The sequence below is a fragment of the Elephas maximus genome, chromosome 10, assembly GCF_024166365.1.
Source record: "Elephas maximus indicus isolate mEleMax1 chromosome 10, mEleMax1 primary haplotype, whole genome shotgun sequence".
Lineage (NCBI taxonomy): Eukaryota > Metazoa > Chordata > Mammalia > Proboscidea > Elephantidae > Elephas > Elephas maximus.
Window position 1 is genome coordinate 107,680,822 of NC_064828.1, and position 18,403 is coordinate 107,699,224.

Below are 18,403 nucleotides of genomic sequence, written 5' to 3' on the forward strand. Positions count from 1 at the left end.
CAAGGAGCACAAAAAGTTTGTCTAGAGGAAACAGAAGGTATAGAAAGATTTTCATGTGACAACAAAGATTCTATTACAGAATACATGATTAGCAAGATAATACAGGATGGACTTCTCCTGTTGGAGATCTTCAGTTAATCTGTTTAAAACATACAAAGCGTTCTTCGCAAGGGCAAAACGTCCCTCCTTGGTTTACCTATTAACAGTCATGAGTCACTTTCTCAGAAGAAGAAGAGGCACAAAACTGTTCTTTGAGAGAACTACTAGTGTCTTGGTCATCTAGTGCTGCTCTAACAGAAATACCACAGATGGATGGCTTCAACAAAGAGAAACTTATTCTCTCACAGTCTAGTAGGCTACAAGTCCAAAATCAAGGCATCAGCTCCAGGGGAAGGCTTTCTCTTCTCAGCTTTGGAGGAAAGTCCTTGTCATCAATCTTCCCCTGGTGAGGAGCTTCTCAGCCCAGGGACCCAGGTGCAAAGGACACGCACTCCTGTTCTTCATTATTGGTGGTATGAGGTTGTCATGGATTGAATTGTGTCCCCCCAAAAATATGCATTAATTTGGTTAGGCCAGGATTCCCAGTATTGTGTGGTTGTTCTCCATTTTGTGACTGTAATTTTATGTTAAAAGGATTAGGATGGGATTGTAACACCACCCTTACTCAGGTCACCTCCCTGATCCAGTGTAAAGGGAGTTTCCCTGGGGTATTGCCTGCACCAACTTTTATCTCGCAAGAGATAAAAGGAAAAGAAAGCAAGCAGAGAGTTGGGGACCTCGTACCACCAAGAATGCAGCACCAGGAGCAGAGCATGTCCTTTGGATCTGGGGCCCCTGCGCCTCAGAAGCTCCTCGACCATGGGCAGATAGAGGACAAGGACCTTCCTCCAGAGCCGACAGAGACAGAAAGCCACCCCCTGGAGCTGATGCCCTGAATTTGAACTTGTAACCTACTAGACTGTGAGAAAATAAATTTCTCTTCGTTAAAGCCATCCCCTTGTGGTATTGCTGTTACATGAGCACTAGATTACTAAGACGGAGATCCTCGTGTCTCTCTGCTAGCTTCTCTCTTTTATATCTAGTCTTGTAGATGTCATCAACATAACTGCCTCTAATCCATCTCATTAACACCATAGTGATAGGATTTACAACACATAGGAAAATCACATCAGATGACAAAATGGTAGACAATCATACAATACTGGGAATCATGACCTAGCCAAGGTGACAGGTATTTTTGGGGGACACAATTCAATCCATGGCAGACAGGAAATGCTATTCTATTTTGTAAAATTATAGTTTGAACGAATTTCAGACACTTCTCTGGTTATGATATTTACAGTTTTGCTAAGTTTACCTGTAAGAACTTCTAGTTCAAGAGTTAAAATATGTTCTAGGTTAAAAACATCACAAAGTTATAGTAAAGCAAAAAGAAAGATTTCATTTGGCATATATTCAAAGAGGCAAAAGTTGGAAACAGGCAAGCATGCTGGTATAGAGCCGTGTCTATCCAAGTCCAAGGAATATTACAGAATAGGCAAGAATGAGAAAACTCACAAGCATGCTGCCACAGCCGTGTCTGCCTGAGTCCAAGGATTACAGAATAAGCAAGAGAGGGAAAACAGACAAGCATGCTGCCACAGCCATGTCAGCCCAAGTCCAAGAAACATTACAGAGTCATCAGTATATATTGACATTACAAATGGACAAAATCATTGAAAGCTTCATCTTTTCACAGATTGACTAGAAACTCATAACTCTCCATAATTTTACGTTTTTAATTGTCTATCTTAATAATCATTGGTACAGGTTTCAGTAACAACATTCAGGAGGGTCTTCATTGAGCCAATAAATCTCACTGTTCACTAAGTGCTGATAGAAAAAGATAAGAATGAAAAGTCTTTTGTGTTGTTTGATTAGTTTGTGTGACAGTTTCCCTAAAAGATGTCTCCCAAGATTGTCCTAGCTATTGTCTTTATCGGGTCGCTATGAGTTGGAATTGACTCGATGGCACTGGGTTTGGTTTTTTTTAATTGTCTTTATATCTCAGGGCCCGGTTGATATGTACTTGTGAGTCCAGCTCCAGCTGGGTCACATTCTAGGACAGGGAATATCTAAATCCATTTGTTAGATAATGTAGTAGAAAATTGTTTCTTACATTCAGAAAGGAGGACCTTAAAACATCAGCAATATTCCTGCAGGAAACCCATAGTGTTCTTTACTTAGTCTTATGTAGTTAATTTCTATTCCAGGTAATTCTGGATAAGCTGCAGTCTGTGAACCCAGCAGCTTCTACATAAGAGTTCTAGAAATCTCGATTCAGTCTAGTCACTGTTTCTTGTCATAAGTCCAATATAATCCATCTTTTTTTTGAGATATTTTGGTCAAATGTTTTCAGCAAATCAGCAAAGTAAAAACTTCTCTGCAGATGACAAATCTGAATATGGCCGTGATTTAATTTATAAACAATACTCTCAATTGCAAAAATTCAAAACCAAATAAATTCAATTAAAAAAATTTTAAGATAAAAATACTACTAAATATAATCATAAACCTTATTTTCAAAAAGCTTCAGATATAATACATTACATAATAATTTTGAGACCTACTACCATATAGCCAGGATATACCAAGATTATCAAGTCTCTAATTTTTTATACTTAAATAGTAATTAAAAAAAAAAAAAAAGGCTTCATAGATAAACGACGTCAATTCCCCAGTCGAACCACTGGCTTTGATGCTAGATTCCATAAATAAATAAAGTTGCCACCAAGTTAGTAATTAATGATAAAATTACAACATAACGTGCATTTGCTGTCTAATATTTGGCAAAAACCTAATTCTAATATTAGGCAAAAACCTAAGAGGAAATACTAACACATAAATTTTAACACAAAGAGAATCAGGCACTTCTCTCGATTTTTTAGAATGTATTCCATGTAGCTTATACAAAATAAATCTTTTTAGCACCTTTCCTTTATAAAATTCTTTCATCGTGGCTTTCTATGAAGTTTTCAAATTTGCCAGGAGTTTACTTAACCAAAACCAGTTATTTAACCAAAGATCTTAAGGTAAAAACCTTAGCTTTTTTTTTTTCTTTTTCAAGCCATGAGGTTTGGTTTTTGACTCAGGAATTTTATTCTAATGAGAGGCCAAACCTTTGTCTTTGAGGCAGATGTATACAAAGAATAAATTAACCTTTCAACTCAGAAATCAAAGAAAATTTTATTATTTTAACAGTGAGAAACCCAGTTCTTTGTTTTATATACTATTTAACATTAAAGATCCTAAAAAATCTCATAAAATATACCATTAAACTTTAGTCAGACAGATAAAACTTTTGACAATATCAAATAAATTTCTTTTTAATAAACCTCTTAAACATTGTCTTCGTTCCTTATCTCTTTTAGTACATTCTTTAAAAATAGCAAAAATGAACACTCTCATTAGCGGGTGGGATAAATATATATCCTTTCACTGTGCCATAAAAAGCAAAAATGTATAAACTTAAATTATGATGAATATCTATTTATCAATTTAATATGTGTAAGTTACCTGAAAGTTCTTGGAAATTATTTTAAGCTTGTATACTGAAAACATAACTGCTGAAATGAAGTTTGTTTGAACATTCCAAGTTTTTATTCAACTTTTACTATTTCCCCATTCTAAACTTAGCCTTAAGGGTTTTATTAACTTGCTTTGGAAATCACAAAGTCTCTGTTCAACTGACCAATTCATTGATATGAATATAACCGTAAGTCTCTGGCTAGAGTTGGAAACATTTCTCCAGGTCCGTTTCAAGTCTCCACATAGTTGGAAGGGGTCTTTCAAATGCTTCCCTGGAGTTGTAGGACTTCAGAAACTGAGGGCCAGGGAGGCCTGATTTTGGCCCGCCCTCACTCTTGACTCTTGGAAGAAAAGATTGGGGTCATCCCAATTGCTTTACAGACATTTAAGCTGACCATTTTGAAGGGCTATTTACCAAAGCTCTAGCAATTTTGTAAATGCATCCATCAATTCTTGGCTACCCTTGTCCTATGCCTCCCTTTTCCTATTCTGGGACTGCTAGTTTTACTTTTAGACAAAATTACCCCTTTTCCTTAAATAAAACACATTTCATAATATCTAGCTTAAATTACTTAGAAAGGTTTTGCTTTTAAGCATCTTAGTGTACTTTTCAAATAGGCCAATATATATCAGTCATAGCCGCCAATCTAATACAAGATAGAAACTGAGGCACAATGCTCTAGGCCAGAAGCAAGCTCTCAGGACTAAAGGAGACAGAAAGACCACATAAACTCACTGATCAATACTACTCAAAACAAAGATATGGGAATCCTAGTTTCTTAAACTGTATACAGCAATTTTTGGTAAAATTAGCTCAACTTAACAGAAAAAAAACAGGTTCTAGATAAAATTTAACTTGCCAGAGCCTCAGATGGAGGAATATCAGGCCTTTTGACAAAACCTGAGAATCAAGCAAAAGTTCCCCCCAAAGAAAAAGACAGGACAACACAAAGAGAAGCTCATTTTCCCAAAGTGGCCACTGAAATTCCAAATTGCTTCTAGTATATTCAGTTTGTAGTGTTTTTAAATATGAACTCTAAAGCAGTGTCTCGGGGTGGGGCGGGGGAAGGGGAAGAGGGAGAAATCCAGGCTCATTTATCAAAAATGTTAAACCCTGAGGTTCAAGCTTTTGGTTTCCTTCTTTATGAACTTAATTCGTTCTGATGGCTAGAGACTTAGCCTCTTATTTTAGACCTTAAATATACCAGTTCCTCCAATTAGAAAGTACTTTAAAGTAGCTACTGATGATTTTAATTTTAATGCTGTGATTCTTTATTGAGAAACTATATCATAAGACAGGTACGGAGCTACCAATTCTCCCTGCAAATTTCATAATACAAGTCAGGAGCCACCACCTCCTCCTGAGAATTTTGTAATACAGGTCAGGAGCTATCATTTCCCCCTGAGCATTTGGCAAAACAGGGTACTATCTCCCAGGTTTTCTCTAGTGCTCTACCTTGGCTCACTACCACCTTATCCTGTCGTTGAAGTCTTTAATGCTCATGATGAACACTGGTGACCACCTTAATGACTTTTGCTGGTCGACCTGTGCCTGAATTTTGTAGCATATAGTGACCCAGAGCTCTTTGGAAATAGAATTACCTCTTTAATGTTTCAAGCACCTGAATCCGGACACTAAACTGTAGTTCACCAAGAGAGTTAGTAAATGTCACTCTTAACCAAACAATCAAGCAAAAATATAAGAAAGAGTCTCCTTAATCAAACAACTGGTTTTCAAAACAAAGTATGCCAAACAAAACTTAAGAAAACACGAGAAAGAGAACAAAAAGAATGAGAAAAGGTTTGTTTTCCAAGAGCACTTGGACTGCAAACGCGTGGGTCCAGAAGATAGGAGCTCTCTTTGCCAGCTTCTGCTCTGCAGTCCAAGTCTCGTTGAGGTCAACTGGATTCATGGTTTTAGAATCGCTGCAATAACTATACTATCAACTCATGTAGGGTGAGAACACCACAAAGTTTAGTAAAGCAAAAAGAAAGGTTTTATTCAGTGTATATTTAAAGAGGCAAAAGTAGGAAACCAAAAAGCGTAATGCCAGAACCATGTCTGTCTGAGTCTCTGTTCCCAGTTCTTAAGGGTGCATCTTAGTGGGCTGCATTCCGGGATCTCTTGAATGTCCCCCATTCTCTGGATACACACACTTACACACTCACACAACCTAATCTGATACACCAACCTAACAGGTACCTAGTGTCTTTGACACCCTCAACAGTCAATTCCTCCTGCTTCTTGGGACTCTAGAAGAGAAGGCCTTACCTAGGAATTACCAAATAACCCAGGTGCATTTCATGCCTCCCACTGAGGAGCCACCATTGGTCCAAGGCAGATCAGCTTCCAGAGCTGCTCCAAGGTCTCCAGGAGAAATGCCCTGGTGGTGCCAGACATGGGGGCCAGCCTGTTGTCCAATCCACCTCAGGAACTGGGTGGATGACTCCTGGCTGGCTTGCCAGAAATGTTACTGGTTGGTTCTGCTCAGTGTGACTCATATTGGCCAGTAAACAAGAGACCGAGGTGGGAGACCGGAAAAGGCACCATTTTTTTTTTTTTGCGCAAAGGAGGGAGTCAGTCGGAGCTGCTGCCTCCAAGACTGTTCTCTGAAGACAAAGGGAAAAGGTACGTATAAGGGCTTTACAAGTAAGGAGTTCATACAAGTTACGTCAATAACATTCTTAATCATACCACGCAGGTGCAATGGGGTTTACATATAACTTCCTAGCAAAGAAAGCAGGATTCTAAAGCAAAGCTGTAGGGGAGGAAGCCAGGCAAAGGAAACACGATTCTAATGCAAAAGCTGCTGGGCGGCCTAAGCAAAGAAAACAGGATTATGACACAAAGCTGCTTGAGGTAGTGGAATTTTCCCCAGCCTGGAGAATCTGTCTCACCACCCGCAAAATAAATGACAAAGCATTTTGTATTAACGGACAATGGATGATAGAGTAGCCAAACCCCATCTCTGTAATAACTAGGTTTTCCCTTGGCCAGGAGCCCTGATCAGGCAGTGGTTAAGTGCTAGGCTACTAACCAAAAGGTTGGTGGTTGGAACCCACCAGCTGCCCCATGGGAAAAAGATGTGGCAGTCTGCTTCCGTAAAGATTACAGCTTTGGAAACCCTATGCAGCAGATCTACTCTGCCCTACAGGATCACTAGGAGTTGATTCGACTCTATGACAGTGAGTTTGTTTTTGGTGAAAAGAGGGGAATTCCTTTTGTAACCGAACGCCACTCGGGTTCTTGTCCTGTCTTATTAGCCAATTGAAATAAGATGGACACTAATTACAACGGAAACAGAAAGTGGCAAGTTTATTGTCTGCGCATACAAGGAGCGCGTGGGGTCTAGTGACCTTAAAGCCACATGCTCCCTGACTAAGGGAGCTGGGGAGCTTTTTGTTTCCAATGGCGTCAGAGGGTTGGGTTTGGTACCTGGAATTTTCTGCCTTTAGCCCTCTGATGCCTATATTTGCGGGGGCGGGGCGGGGGTCAGTTGAAGGATGTGATTTCAATCTGTGCATGCTTCAAGGTGTAACTAGGGCTAGACGGAGCCACTACCTGCTGCGACTTCCTGCTCAAAACAAGCTTCTGGTTAGCAAGACAAAGAGGGGGGGAAGGGGTGTTGATTGCAGTTTTCAATATGGCTGAGCATCCTGTTTCACTTTTGGTTTCACTTTTTGAGAAAAGGAAACTTATCCCATTGGCTGCCTGTATCCTATGTGGACTATGCTTTGGGAGGGGTAGGGCTGCCTTAAGTATGTGGAATCAGACACTCTGGACACATTCTGCGGAGATCCTCTTCTCTGGGTAAGGCAGGAAGGGGTGGTGGCCCCAACCTCAGGTGGGCCATGAACTCAGGGAGTGGAGGGGTGGCCAGCATGGACCCACTCACTGACCATTCTTTTCTTGTTCCATCAGGGCTGCTGCAGCCGTGATCTAAAAAAGGTGGGTCTTATTGGGAAAAGGACCAAGCACCCACCTACTCTTGGACTCAGAGACTCTGGGATCCATCAGCTTTATCCATGCCCAGGTCCCTCCAGGCCCCAAGAGCTGAAGTTAGGAGGGGTGAGGTGGGCAGGGATCAGAGATAAATGCTAGGAGGAACCAATTCTGAGCCATTAGCAGCCCAATGCAACAGCTGGGCCTGGGTCCCATCTCACACCCGTAACCTTGGGCAAATCATTTACCCTCTCTGAGCCCTGGCATCACCTCATCTATACAATGGGGACAGGAGTCCCTTCCTTCTGGTTTTAGTGGGAAGATTACATAGCAGCAGGCGCCCACAGCACATAGACACGGGACATGTCTTAAACCTCTAAAGGGCTCCACTTTCGTACTTTTGGAGTCGATTCCATGGCTCTGGGGAGATAAGGGGGTCTCCAAAGTTTCTAAAACATTGGCGCCGGGGTTCTCAACAGCAAGGAAGTGGAGCACCTGGGAATGTAAAATGGCTCGGGTCCCCCCCAAACACAGGTCCTTCAGTAACCTCAATACCCGCATCCCTCCTTTCCTCACCCAAGACCCTTTCTGTGCCTGCTGCCCCACAAGCTCAGAGCAGCCACCTGCCCCTGGTCCCCTAAGTCTTTCAGGGCCATAAGTGGGGAGCCAGTTCTAGGGTCCCCATCCCCCCATCAAATCTCCACCCCTCCGGCAGGTTGCCTAGCCAAGCGTTCTCTCCACTTAGTGCCATGGCATTCGCAGCCGCAAGCCTCTGGGCCTCGCAGCTGGCCTCCAGCATGGTATCAGCGGCAACCGTGCTCAACTTGGGCAGACTGACCTCTGGGACCACCCTGGTTCCGCTTCCCTTTGTGGGTGAGTGTCCCAGGAGGGTCTGGTGCTAAGGGGAAGAGAGAGGTTGGGCGCTAGGGGAGGAGATGCAAGGACCCCATCCAGGGACTAGAGATCAGGAAACAACCTGCATCTAGCCCGAGGCTTAAAAATTACAAAGTTTTTGAGGCCAGAAGTCCGAAATCAAGGTGTCTGCCAGGCCATGCTCTCTTCGAAGGCTCTAGGGGAGAGTCCTTCTTTGCCTCTTCCAGCTTCTGGTGGTCTCAGACATTCCTTGGCTTGTAGTCATCACTCCAGTCTCTGCCTCCATCTTCACATGGCTGTCATCCATGTGTGTCTGTCTGTATCCGTGTCTCTTCTATCTTCACAAGAACATTGGTCATATTGGTGACTCCGGTGTGACCGCATAACATAACTCATTGTATCTGCCAAGGTCCCATTTCCAAAGAAGGTCTCTTTCTAAGGTTCAGTGGGTTAGGGCTTGAGCAGATCTTTTGGGGGCACAAACCTGTACCCAACCAAACCCAATGCCATTGAGTCGATTCCAGTTCATAGCAACTATATAGGACAGAGTAGAACTGCCCCATAGTGTGTCCAAGGCTGTAATCTTTACAGAAGCAGACTGCCACATCTTTCTCCAAAGAGTGGCTCTTGGGTCTGAACTGCTGACCTCTCAGTCAGCAACCGAGTGCTTAACCATTGCGCCACCAGGGCTCCTTCCTGTAACACCAGGACATGCAAATCCCCTCAGGGCAGGTCTCTTTCTGCTTCTAGAGTCAGACTCCCCAGCCATCCTCCCCTTAGGACTGTGGGGTAACCTTATCAGGAAAGTGCCCTGAGTTGGCAGAAGCAAGGATAGGGTGGGCAGGGGTTGTGCCTTCCTGCGACTCCCATCCAGGGCCAAGCCCCTCACCATAGGTGGGCGGTGGGCTCCGGGAGTGTTGGGGAGGCCAGGGTGGATGTACTCACAGAATGTACTTTTCATCTCCAGCCAAGACTACTGCAGCTGTGGTAGGAAGCGGTGAGTTGCTACAGGGAAGGGGCCGAGATCCCCATCAGGACCCAGGGAGCAATCGGCCTTGCCTGTGCCCAGGTTTCCCCGCAGCCTCAAGTGGCTAGGTCAAGGGCGGACATAAAATGATAGAGATGAGCAGAGATTTGGACACAAGGCTATGGAGCAGGGTTAGAAGACAGGCTGAAGCGTGGGGCAGCCAGGGCAGGGGCCCACTGTCCTCGTGCAGAGAAACCACATTGTGCCCCTGGGTGTGTCTGTTGACTCCTGAAAAACAAGGCCGATAACACCCACCCAGGAAGGATTACGTAGTATGGTACACACACAGAGTTCGACCACAGTAGGTGTTTTAACAAGATGCCGACCGCTCAGATCCCCTGGTCTAGTGGAGACACCATGGAGCCCAGAGCTGCCACAGGCTGTCATAGGATGTGGCTCGGCATCTGCTCCAAGTGGAGCGCTGAACCTAGGTTTTCCTTGCTTGTGTTAGTCTCCTTGGTAAGACTTGCTTGCATAAGAGATTTCCTCAGCAAAGACAGGAAGCTTGCAAACCACTGCTTGTTTCCAGCATCTTACTAAGCTGAAACTGAGGCTCAGGGGACAAGAGACTTTCCCATGAAGGTCCTGCTATAAGTCAGAGCCCAGCCCAGCACCCTGTCCCGATGACCCCCACAAGCCCTCTCCTCAGCTTTCCCTGCATAGCCTTGCCCCCCTACTCCTGACCTCTGTCCAACACCCCCCCCATTGCCTTCCCAAGCTCAGAGCTCACCCCTTCTCCAGGCCCCTCGATGTCCCCCAAGCTTGACCAAGTAGGTGGGGGTCCATTCCCATGAGCCGAGCCTCCAACACTAAAGCTCCTCCCCCCACAGCCGTGGCCGTCGGTTCAGTCCCTGTGGTGCTCAGCGCCATCGGCTTCACCGGGACTGGAATTGCAGCCTCCTCCATAGCTGCCAAGATGATGTCCTCAGCAGCCATCGCCAACGGGGGTGGAGTTGCTGCCGGCAGCCTGGTGGCTACTCTGCAGTCAGTGGGTAAGCGTCCTTGCTGGGCTCACCGTGGGGGGTGAGGAGGTGCCAGGTGTGGGCAGGACCCAAGCCTCAGAGGATGCAGCCCAGAGCTGAGGCCTGGGAGGGGGACCCTGTCCTCCATCTAGCCCCCATGATCCTCAGCACCCCTGGTCCTTGGTCTCCCACCTTGTCCTCTCTGAAGGAGGAAGAGAAGGGGTCTTGGTCTGGGGAGCCCTCTGGGTTCAAGCAACTCTGATCAAAACAGATTTGCTGAGTTCTTTGGGGCATCTTCTCTCCACTTGGGGTTCAGCCCTCTTCCACGGAGCATGACGCAGCTGTCAGCTCTTGGTTTTGCCACCAGACTTCAGACCTCTATGCAGCTGCCTGTAGTAGCTTCTCCCCCAAGCACAGACCTGAAAGTTTCAGGAAACAGGAGGGCCCTGGGAGGAGGGTCTCTGAGCCTACAGATCTGTCCTCAGAGCTGCCTGGCCGGCCCATCCCCCTCAAACCAGCCTCTCCCCTCCCGCAGGAGCAGCTGGACTCTCCCTGGCATCCAAGGCCATCCTGGCCTCTGTTGGGTTTACTTTTGGGGCCTTGGCTATGCCCTAGGCCAGTTTCCTGCCCTCAGGTGCATCCTCAGAGAAGACCTGTGGGGGCAATATCGTCTGGGTGACTGTGTACCAAATGGGGCATCAGCAACCCCAGAGGAAAATAAAGAATAAAGACATGTCTTACAACACCTTATGGAGCCTTCCTTCTCTCCCGTGGTTGGGGCGGGCCCAGCAGTGACGGTTCTGGGCCTGGGGACTCAGGCTCCTTCTGGACCCTGTCATCACCTGGCCCTGTGGTGTGGGGGTGGGGTGAGCTGGGACGAGTCTACATTTGCAGACAGAAAGCTGTCCCCCGCCCTGCCACTGACTCCATATGTAACCCTGGGAATGTGACCTCTTTGGGCCTCCGTTTGCCCCTCTAAACAGGAAGTTGAACTAAATGACCTCCAGGATCCCAGACAGGGTGGCTGTTTGGCTCAGTTCCCTTGAGGAGTCAGGGAGAGGTGGGGAGGAGAAGGCAGCACATTTGGCATTACATTCTTCTCAGCTGGAGCCCCACTCAGCTGCTGGTACAAGAACCCTAACCTCACAGATCCAGTATTTCCCAAATGGCCTGGCCCAGGCTTAGGAAACACAGGGCCCAATGATGCTGCCCCATCCAAAGCCAAAGTCCACTGCCCAGGCCTGGCCTTTTCCTCCCAACAGCCACCAAGAAATTTTAATTTTTCAGGAGCTCTGATCTTTCTGCTTGAGGGCCCTGATCCCTCTTCACCCCTCTCTCCCCTACCAGAACAAGGCCTTATAGAAATTTCTCATCCAAAGATGGGTTCCACTCCAGAGCACCAGAAAAGTTGCTTATACATTGATGGACAATTTGTTCCCAGAAACCCTCTGAGTGTTTTCTCTAGGCCAGGCACTGGACTGGGTGCTAGGGAACATCAGGGAAATGCTTGCCTTTGCTAGGGGCTACAGAAAGATCACCAGCCAGTGATGCTATGACTAAGAAGTGCTATGCCAGCGCCAGGCCAGGGCTCTGTGGGACCCAGAGGAAGGCATGTAGTGTGGCAGGTTGGGGAAGTGGTAGTGTTCTGGATTGAACTCTGTCCCCCAAAAAGATAGGTTGAAGTCCTAACTGCAGTGCCTGTGAAAGTGATCATATTTGGAAATAGGGTATCAGTTAAGTACAGAGTGCATCGCTGCTGCGAATGATTAAAATAATCGATTATTAACTGAAAGCTGACAGTTTGGACCCACCCAGAGGCTCCTTGAAAGAAAGACCTGGCGATTTGTTTCCAAAAAGTTACTACCTTGAAAACCCAATGGAGTGCAGTTCTATTCCGCACACAGAGTGTCTCCGTGAGACGGAATGTAGTTGACGACAACTGGTTTGGGCTTTGGTTTTATCAGTTAACAAGAGGTCATGCTGGAGTAGGGTGGGACCAAATCCAATAAAAGAGGTGCCCTTATAGAAGAGGAGAAGAGACAGACAGACAGAGGGAAGATGGCCATGGGCAACAGAGTTATGCTGCAGCTACAAGTCAAGGAACGCCTGGGACTCCCAGAAGCCGGGAGAGTCAAGGAAAGATCTTTACCTAGGGCTACTAGAGAGAGCATGGCCCTGCTACCATCTTGAATTTGGACTCCTAGCTTTCAGAACTGTGAGACAATACACTTCTGTTTTATAATCTGCCCAGTTTGTGGTACTTTATTATGGCACTAATAGACGGAGCTTGCTTATCCCAAGGGTGTTGGAGAGGTCCTTGAGGGTATTCAACCAGGCAGTGACCCAGTCATGGCCCGAGCACTGTCACACACACCTGCCCTAGGCTCTATCAGCAGTCTGGCATGTTCTCACTTCCAATGAGAGCTGAGCTGGTGAGCTGAGTGCTCTGGACAATTCAAAAAGGTCAAAAACTTCCATGTCGCCAAGTGGCTCCAGCTGGGTCAATGAAGCTTGGCTTTTACCCAGCATAAGAACAAACGCTTTATGTATTAATTCTTGACATACTGCTTCCTTTTCTTTCCTCTCTTTCTTGATGCTTTGGAGAGTCTGATAAAAGCTGTGGATACTCTCCCCCTAAAATGCACCCCTTCCTAAAATACTGTCTTCAATTGCAGGGTGCTCATTAGAGCCTCTGAAGGCCTCCTGGGAGCTGAAGGCAGAAGCCCCTCCATAAGGCAGGGTTCTAAGATCTGACTGGCTCTGGATGGGTGGCCAGCCCTCCCTTCCTGGTGATGCCCAGGCCTAGCCCTACAGGGCAGGCCCCTCAAGAGCACCCATTCTCCTAGGCTTCTATGTGTCTTGGGCACCCTGGCCTGCCCCCACCACCCACTCATGAAGGCGAGGCTTCGGGGTTCCCAGAGGGCTGCCTCCATTCAGATATCAGGTCCCTGGTCCCTGCCTCTGGGATTCGTGGCTCTGCCCTGGGTCTTTACCACTAGGCCCCAGGTGCTGCCTTTGTGGTAGGAATAGGCAGGATTGTAAGAGAGGCCCCCAATGGTCCTCACCTTGTGTGGTCCCCTTCCCTGTGAGTGGGGGTGGATCTGGTGAATAACAAGCTCCATTTTCCAGAAACAGCACAGTCACCATTCCTGAGGGGCCCAGAACAGAAGACCCTACTGTAACACTCACCACACTGTACTGCTCTGCTGGTTTGTCTGTTGGCCTTGGGACAGGACTCTGAGGTCACATGGGAAAGTGTTGTGGGGGAGGGGGAAGAGGGTATGGAGCATGTCTAGTGCTCAGTAATGAGGAAGGACAAAGGGCTTTGGGATCAGTGACTCAGCATATGTCCTGGCCACTCCTCATTCCTGCCTCCCAATGGTAACTTTGTCCCTCTCATTAGTGAATGAGGCATAATGGGTAAAATAGGGCTCGCAGAAGGACCAAGGATGGCCCTGGGTCATACAGACCATCCTTGGTGAGGACATGACCAATTGCAGTTTGATTTGGTGCTTGCTCACCCCACACCTGGCTCTGCCCTCCATGACAAGGCAGGGTGGAGGCTGGGAGAACTTGGAGCCTCCAGCTCACAGCTCCACACACAGCTGAAAGAGCAGGGACGGGGGCAGGCATCTGCACAGGACCTTTATTTCTCATATTTCTCTGACTCGAGTAGGGGTTTTGGAGGTTCAACTTGGCGTACATTTTCTCCTGGAGACAGGTCCCCTTCTTCAGCTGGGATCCTCTTCTTCACTGGAGTCCCCATCGTCAGTCTTAGGTTCATTTGGTGGAGGGGGAGGGGGTTTCTTTTCTGAGCCCCCCAGCAAGGCCCCTACAGCTGACCCCATGAAGCCCAGGAGAATGTTGGAAGATGCAGATAGTCCAGCTGCCCCTGGGGAAGAGACAGACGGTGAGCAAAGGGGATGTGCAGTGGCCAGGGGCCTGGGCCTCTCGGAAGGCCCAGAGACCCACCCTGCTAACCTCCAGCACATCCTGAACCCCTGGGGTCTTTGCTTTGGGGAGAGGATGCTGAAAGCAGCTGACAGAGAAGACATGGGACAAATTCATGGGAAGAGGGACACCCAGCCACAGACCTGAGAGTTACTAGCCCCTCACTTTACAAAGGGGTCACTGAGGTCCACAGCAGAGAGGGGACTTGCCCATGTCACCAGCAAGCCTGGGTGGGGCTGGACCCAGAGCCCAGACACCATGCGCTTAGGCCAGGTCTCCTTCTCTCCCTCTCCTTACCCAGCACCCCTCCCCCCTCCACGCCCACCTCAAACCTTCCTCAGAAGGAGACAGAGCCAGGACAGTGAGGGAGGGACAAAGGACCAGGGATGCTGAGGATCACGGGAATGATCCCGCCCAGGCGTCACCCCCAGGGTCGGATCCTCTGAGGCTCTGGCCTTCCCCCATGTCCTCCCCCTCCCCACCGCCACAGCAAGCCTGGCCGGGACACTTACCCACTGACTGCAGAGTAGCCACCAGGCTGCCGGCGGCAACTCCACCTCCGTTGGCGATGGCAGCTGCGGACATCATCTTGGCAGCGATGGAGGAGGCCGCGATTCCGGCCCCTGTGAAGCCAATGGCGCTGAGCGTCACCGGCACCGCCGCCACGGCCACAGCTGCGGGGGGGGGGGGGTAACTTTAATGTGGGGAATGGGCTCAGGGGAATGGGTCCCTTAGGAACTCCTTGACAGCTTCTGGGGAGAGCTGAGAGAGTGGGCAGTCTGCTGCGGCATATGGGAGACAAGGGCTTGGAGAGGGTCCCGAGCTACAGTAAAGGTGGGGGTGTGGAGCCAGGTGAGGGCAAAGAGGCCACAGGACAGGCCTCTCTTCCTGGCTTTGCCTGTAACTTGCTGTGTGACACTGGGGAAGTCACTACCCCTCCTGGGCCTCAGTTTCTTTTGAGTAAAGGATGGGGATGAAATAAACCTTTTTTTTTTTTTTAAGTACTTTCAGCCACAACTCCACTTTTCAAACTGCACTACATGCTCAATATATTCACGGCCTAGTGGAGAAGCTGGGGCAGGAAGCTGGAAAGGGGGCCTTGAGCCCCCTCCCCCCGGAAGTCTTGCTTTCCACCTAGCAGATCCAGGCGGGGCAGCGAGGGCTGGCACCCCTCTTCACCCCTGCAGCGCCGTGTCTCTGTGGTCTCACATCCACCCAGCCTGGTGGGGCAGAGGTCGGCAATGGATGGATAGGGTCCAAGTGACTCACCGCCTCCGACTGCAGCACACGCCACCCGTTCTTTGGGGGGAAAGAGAAAGAGTGAGTGAGTTGGAGGAGTGAGGGAAAGAAGCGGCTCCCTTGGCCCTTGGCCCTTAGTGGGTTGGATGGGGACACCTGCCCAGCCCCCCGGGCCCTGGGGGAAAGGGGCTCACTCAACATCGTGCAGCCGTCCCAGGTCCAAATCAGCCTTGTAAGTGCCTGACGGGCGAGGTTAGGCGGTCCAGTCCCTGGGCGGGGCCGGCCAATGGGGACACAGCCCACCCCTCGCAGCGTGGCCCTAGAGAGACACAGGAACCCGCCGACTTCCTGCGCGCGCCCCAACCTGTACGTGCTCCTCCCCGTGCGTGTGTCCCCACCCGCGCGCCCGGCCCACCCCCGCGCGCGTGTCCCCACCCGCGCGCCCGCCCCACCCCGTGCGCGTGTCCCCACCCGCGCGCCCGCCGGGTCAGCCAACCACCTCGCTGCAAGGCGGGCCAGCCAACCCGCTCTCCAGCTCACCCGCCTACTGGTGGTTTTCTTCGGTGAGTTTCTTCTTGTTTGATCCACCTTCCAAAGAGCGCAAAAGGACCGGAAGCCCGCAGAAGTGGCCGTGGTTCCAAGTCTTAGAGAATTAGACTCCTGTAAGCTCGGGGCACTGGGTTGGTGGGTAAGCTCCTGTTGGAAACCCTGGTGGTGTAGTGGTTAGGTGCTATGGCTGCTAATCAAGAGAGCCGGCAGTTCGAATCCACCAGGTGCTCCTTGGAAACTCTATGGGGGCAGTTCTACTCTTCCTATAGGGTCGCTATGAGTCAGGATCAACTCGATGGCACTGGGTTTGGTTTTGGTTTAAGCTCCTGTTGGAAACCCTGGTGGCATGGCGGTTAAGTGCTACAGCTGCTAAAAGGTCGGCAGTTCGAATCCGCCAGGCACTCCTTGGAAACTCTATCGAGCAGTTCTACCCCGTTCTATAGGGTTGCAATGAATCGGAATCCAATCGACGGCAGTGGGAGGTGGTGGTGGGAGCTCCTGTTGCCTCCTTACCCTCCCCCACCCGCCTCGTACCCTTCCCCCCCCCAAAGGGAAAGCGCAGAGCAACACAGAAATCTCCAAAGGGAGCTAATGTTACATTTTGGGATCTTTCTTTCCATTCCGTCTGTTATCCTCTACGTAAACCTTCCTGCAGGTTCGAATCACACTGTGCCCACTGCTTTGTCAAAGGCTCGTTTTGTTTAATCAGTCATTTAAATTTGCCCAGACAGTTTAATATTCTTCAATAGAATTTTTTAAAGTCGAGTTTATTAAGGTATAATTTATACACAGGAAAATCCACCCTTTTACTGTATATTTCTCTTGAGTTTGAACAAACTTATACAGTCGTGTAACTACCAGCTGAAGAGACAGCATGTCCATCACCCCCAACATTCAGCCAGGCCCCTTTATAGTCAGCCCCTCTTCCACCCCCCAGCCCCTGACAACCACTCCTTTGTTTTCTGTCCCTAAACATGTGTACGCCTTTTCCAAAACTTCTGCCTGAAGCTTAATTGTCATCAAATACTGTGTTCGGTGAACATGCTTATAGGTCAACTTACCAGCCTTTTTTTGAGGTTTTAAATTCTTTCTAATTTTCACTCATTAGTAAACCTGGCTTGAAATGAACTTGCATTGTGGTGCAAAAACTAGGTATTTTTTGACAATTTATTCCTAGTAGTTAAATTGGTGGGTCAGAAACTACGCCTTTTTTTTTTTTTTTTTTAATGGCACCTGATACTTATTGTTAGGTTGCCCTTGACAACTACAGTCCCCCTGAAAGTATGAAGGAGGATCTTTCACTCCTTTTCTCCCTCCCTGCCTGTCCCTTCCTTCTTTCCTTCCGCCTTTCCTTGCTTCCTTCCCTCCCTCTCTTCCTTCCTTCCTTTTCCTAGGACTTCCTTACTTTCTGGCACTGTAAGATGCTCTGGCCTCATCTTGTAGATTTACTGCCCAAGTCCTAGAACCAGCCATTTCTCCAAGAAGCCCTGGTTCCTTTCCTTGCAAAATGGTGTTACAAAGCAGGATCTGAGCGCTAGGTGTGCTCTTTGATGCTGGGTGTCATTACATGTAGGCCCTCTCAAGTGAAGAGCAGGGAAATGTATGTGTGTACACATACCTATAAATATTTCTGTAGGTAACCACCTGTATCTATATTAAGCTAAACATAAGTTCCTATTGATGTCTCCAACTCTAATCCATGACTACATGGATCATCGTAGCTGCCTTCCCTTGCTTGTCTTTAAACTCCCACTCCAACAGTGAGAAACCTGACTCCCTCCATCCTTCATCCGTTGACTTAATTGTTCAATTTCAGTATACATGTATAGCAATAGCAGAATTGTTAATCTAGGACTACACGGTTTTCGTGAAGTTTAAAAACACTTTGTAATGCTCTCTACTCTCCTGAGATGAAATTACAGATAATATCATAGAGTTATACACAGTATACGGCCTAAAGTGTAATACAAAGGAAAAATAAAAAGAAATAATTTACAATAAAAGACTGTATCTTTAAATATGCATACGCTCAAGAGCTATTCCACCAAAAAATATAGTGAATCAACCGCATCTGTGGAAGTTTGGATTTAAGGTAATACAATATTCGGCCGGAAGTTCTGAACATTTTTCTTTATATTTTATATTTTGAAACAAGGGCTTAATAAATCTATCTATTCATGTACATATTCATATGTATCTACATCTATATCTAATTACCATGAATGTGACAGCTACAAATGCAGACTGATTCAGCTCCGTGAACTCAAGTTCCACGAATAACATTGCTACCAG

At 47.6% G+C, this 18,403-nt stretch overlaps 2 protein-coding genes across 5 annotated transcripts; one reads left to right on the forward strand and one right to left on the reverse strand.

The window, feature by feature from the left end:
* The first annotated feature begins 7,290 nt into the window (after nucleotides 1–7,290).
* LOC126084145 (interferon alpha-inducible protein 27-like protein 2A) lies at nucleotides 7,291–11,117 on the forward strand. Of its 3 annotated transcripts, none has more exons than XM_049898413.1 (6): nucleotides 7,298–7,378; nucleotides 7,490–7,516; nucleotides 8,256–8,383; nucleotides 9,351–9,380; nucleotides 10,241–10,402; nucleotides 10,908–11,117. In XM_049898413.1, exons 3-6 carry the CDS (start codon nucleotides 8,260–8,262, stop codon nucleotides 10,985–10,987), a joined length of 396 nt encoding a protein of 131 aa, XP_049754370.1. In that variant the 5' UTR covers nucleotides 7,298–7,378; nucleotides 7,490–7,516; nucleotides 8,256–8,259; the 3' UTR covers nucleotides 10,988–11,117. The 3 variants fall into 3 exon arrangements, with proteins under 3 accessions (XP_049754373.1, XP_049754370.1, XP_049754371.1); XM_049898414.1 differs by having other exon boundaries at nucleotides 7,307–7,378; nucleotides 8,226–8,383; XM_049898416.1 differs by lacking the exon at nucleotides 9,351–9,380 and having other exon boundaries at nucleotides 7,291–7,378.
* A 2,887-nt stretch (nucleotides 11,118–14,004) lies between these two features.
* LOC126084146 (interferon alpha-inducible protein 27-like protein 2) lies at nucleotides 14,005–15,945 on the reverse strand. 2 transcript variants are annotated; one of them, XM_049898418.1, is made up of 5 exons: nucleotides 15,757–15,945; nucleotides 15,593–15,622; nucleotides 14,836–14,997; nucleotides 14,146–14,264; nucleotides 14,005–14,105 (listed from the first exon to the last, which is right to left on the reverse strand). In XM_049898418.1, the coding sequence occupies exons 1-5, from the start codon at nucleotides 15,761–15,763 to the stop codon at nucleotides 14,019–14,021; spliced, it is 405 nt and encodes a 134-aa protein (XP_049754375.1). In that variant the 5' UTR covers nucleotides 15,764–15,945; the 3' UTR covers nucleotides 14,005–14,018. The 2 variants fall into 2 exon arrangements, with proteins under 2 accessions (XP_049754375.1, XP_049754374.1); XM_049898417.1 differs by having other exon boundaries at nucleotides 14,005–14,264; nucleotides 15,757–15,943.
* Between the last annotated feature and the right edge of the window lie 2,458 nt (nucleotides 15,946–18,403).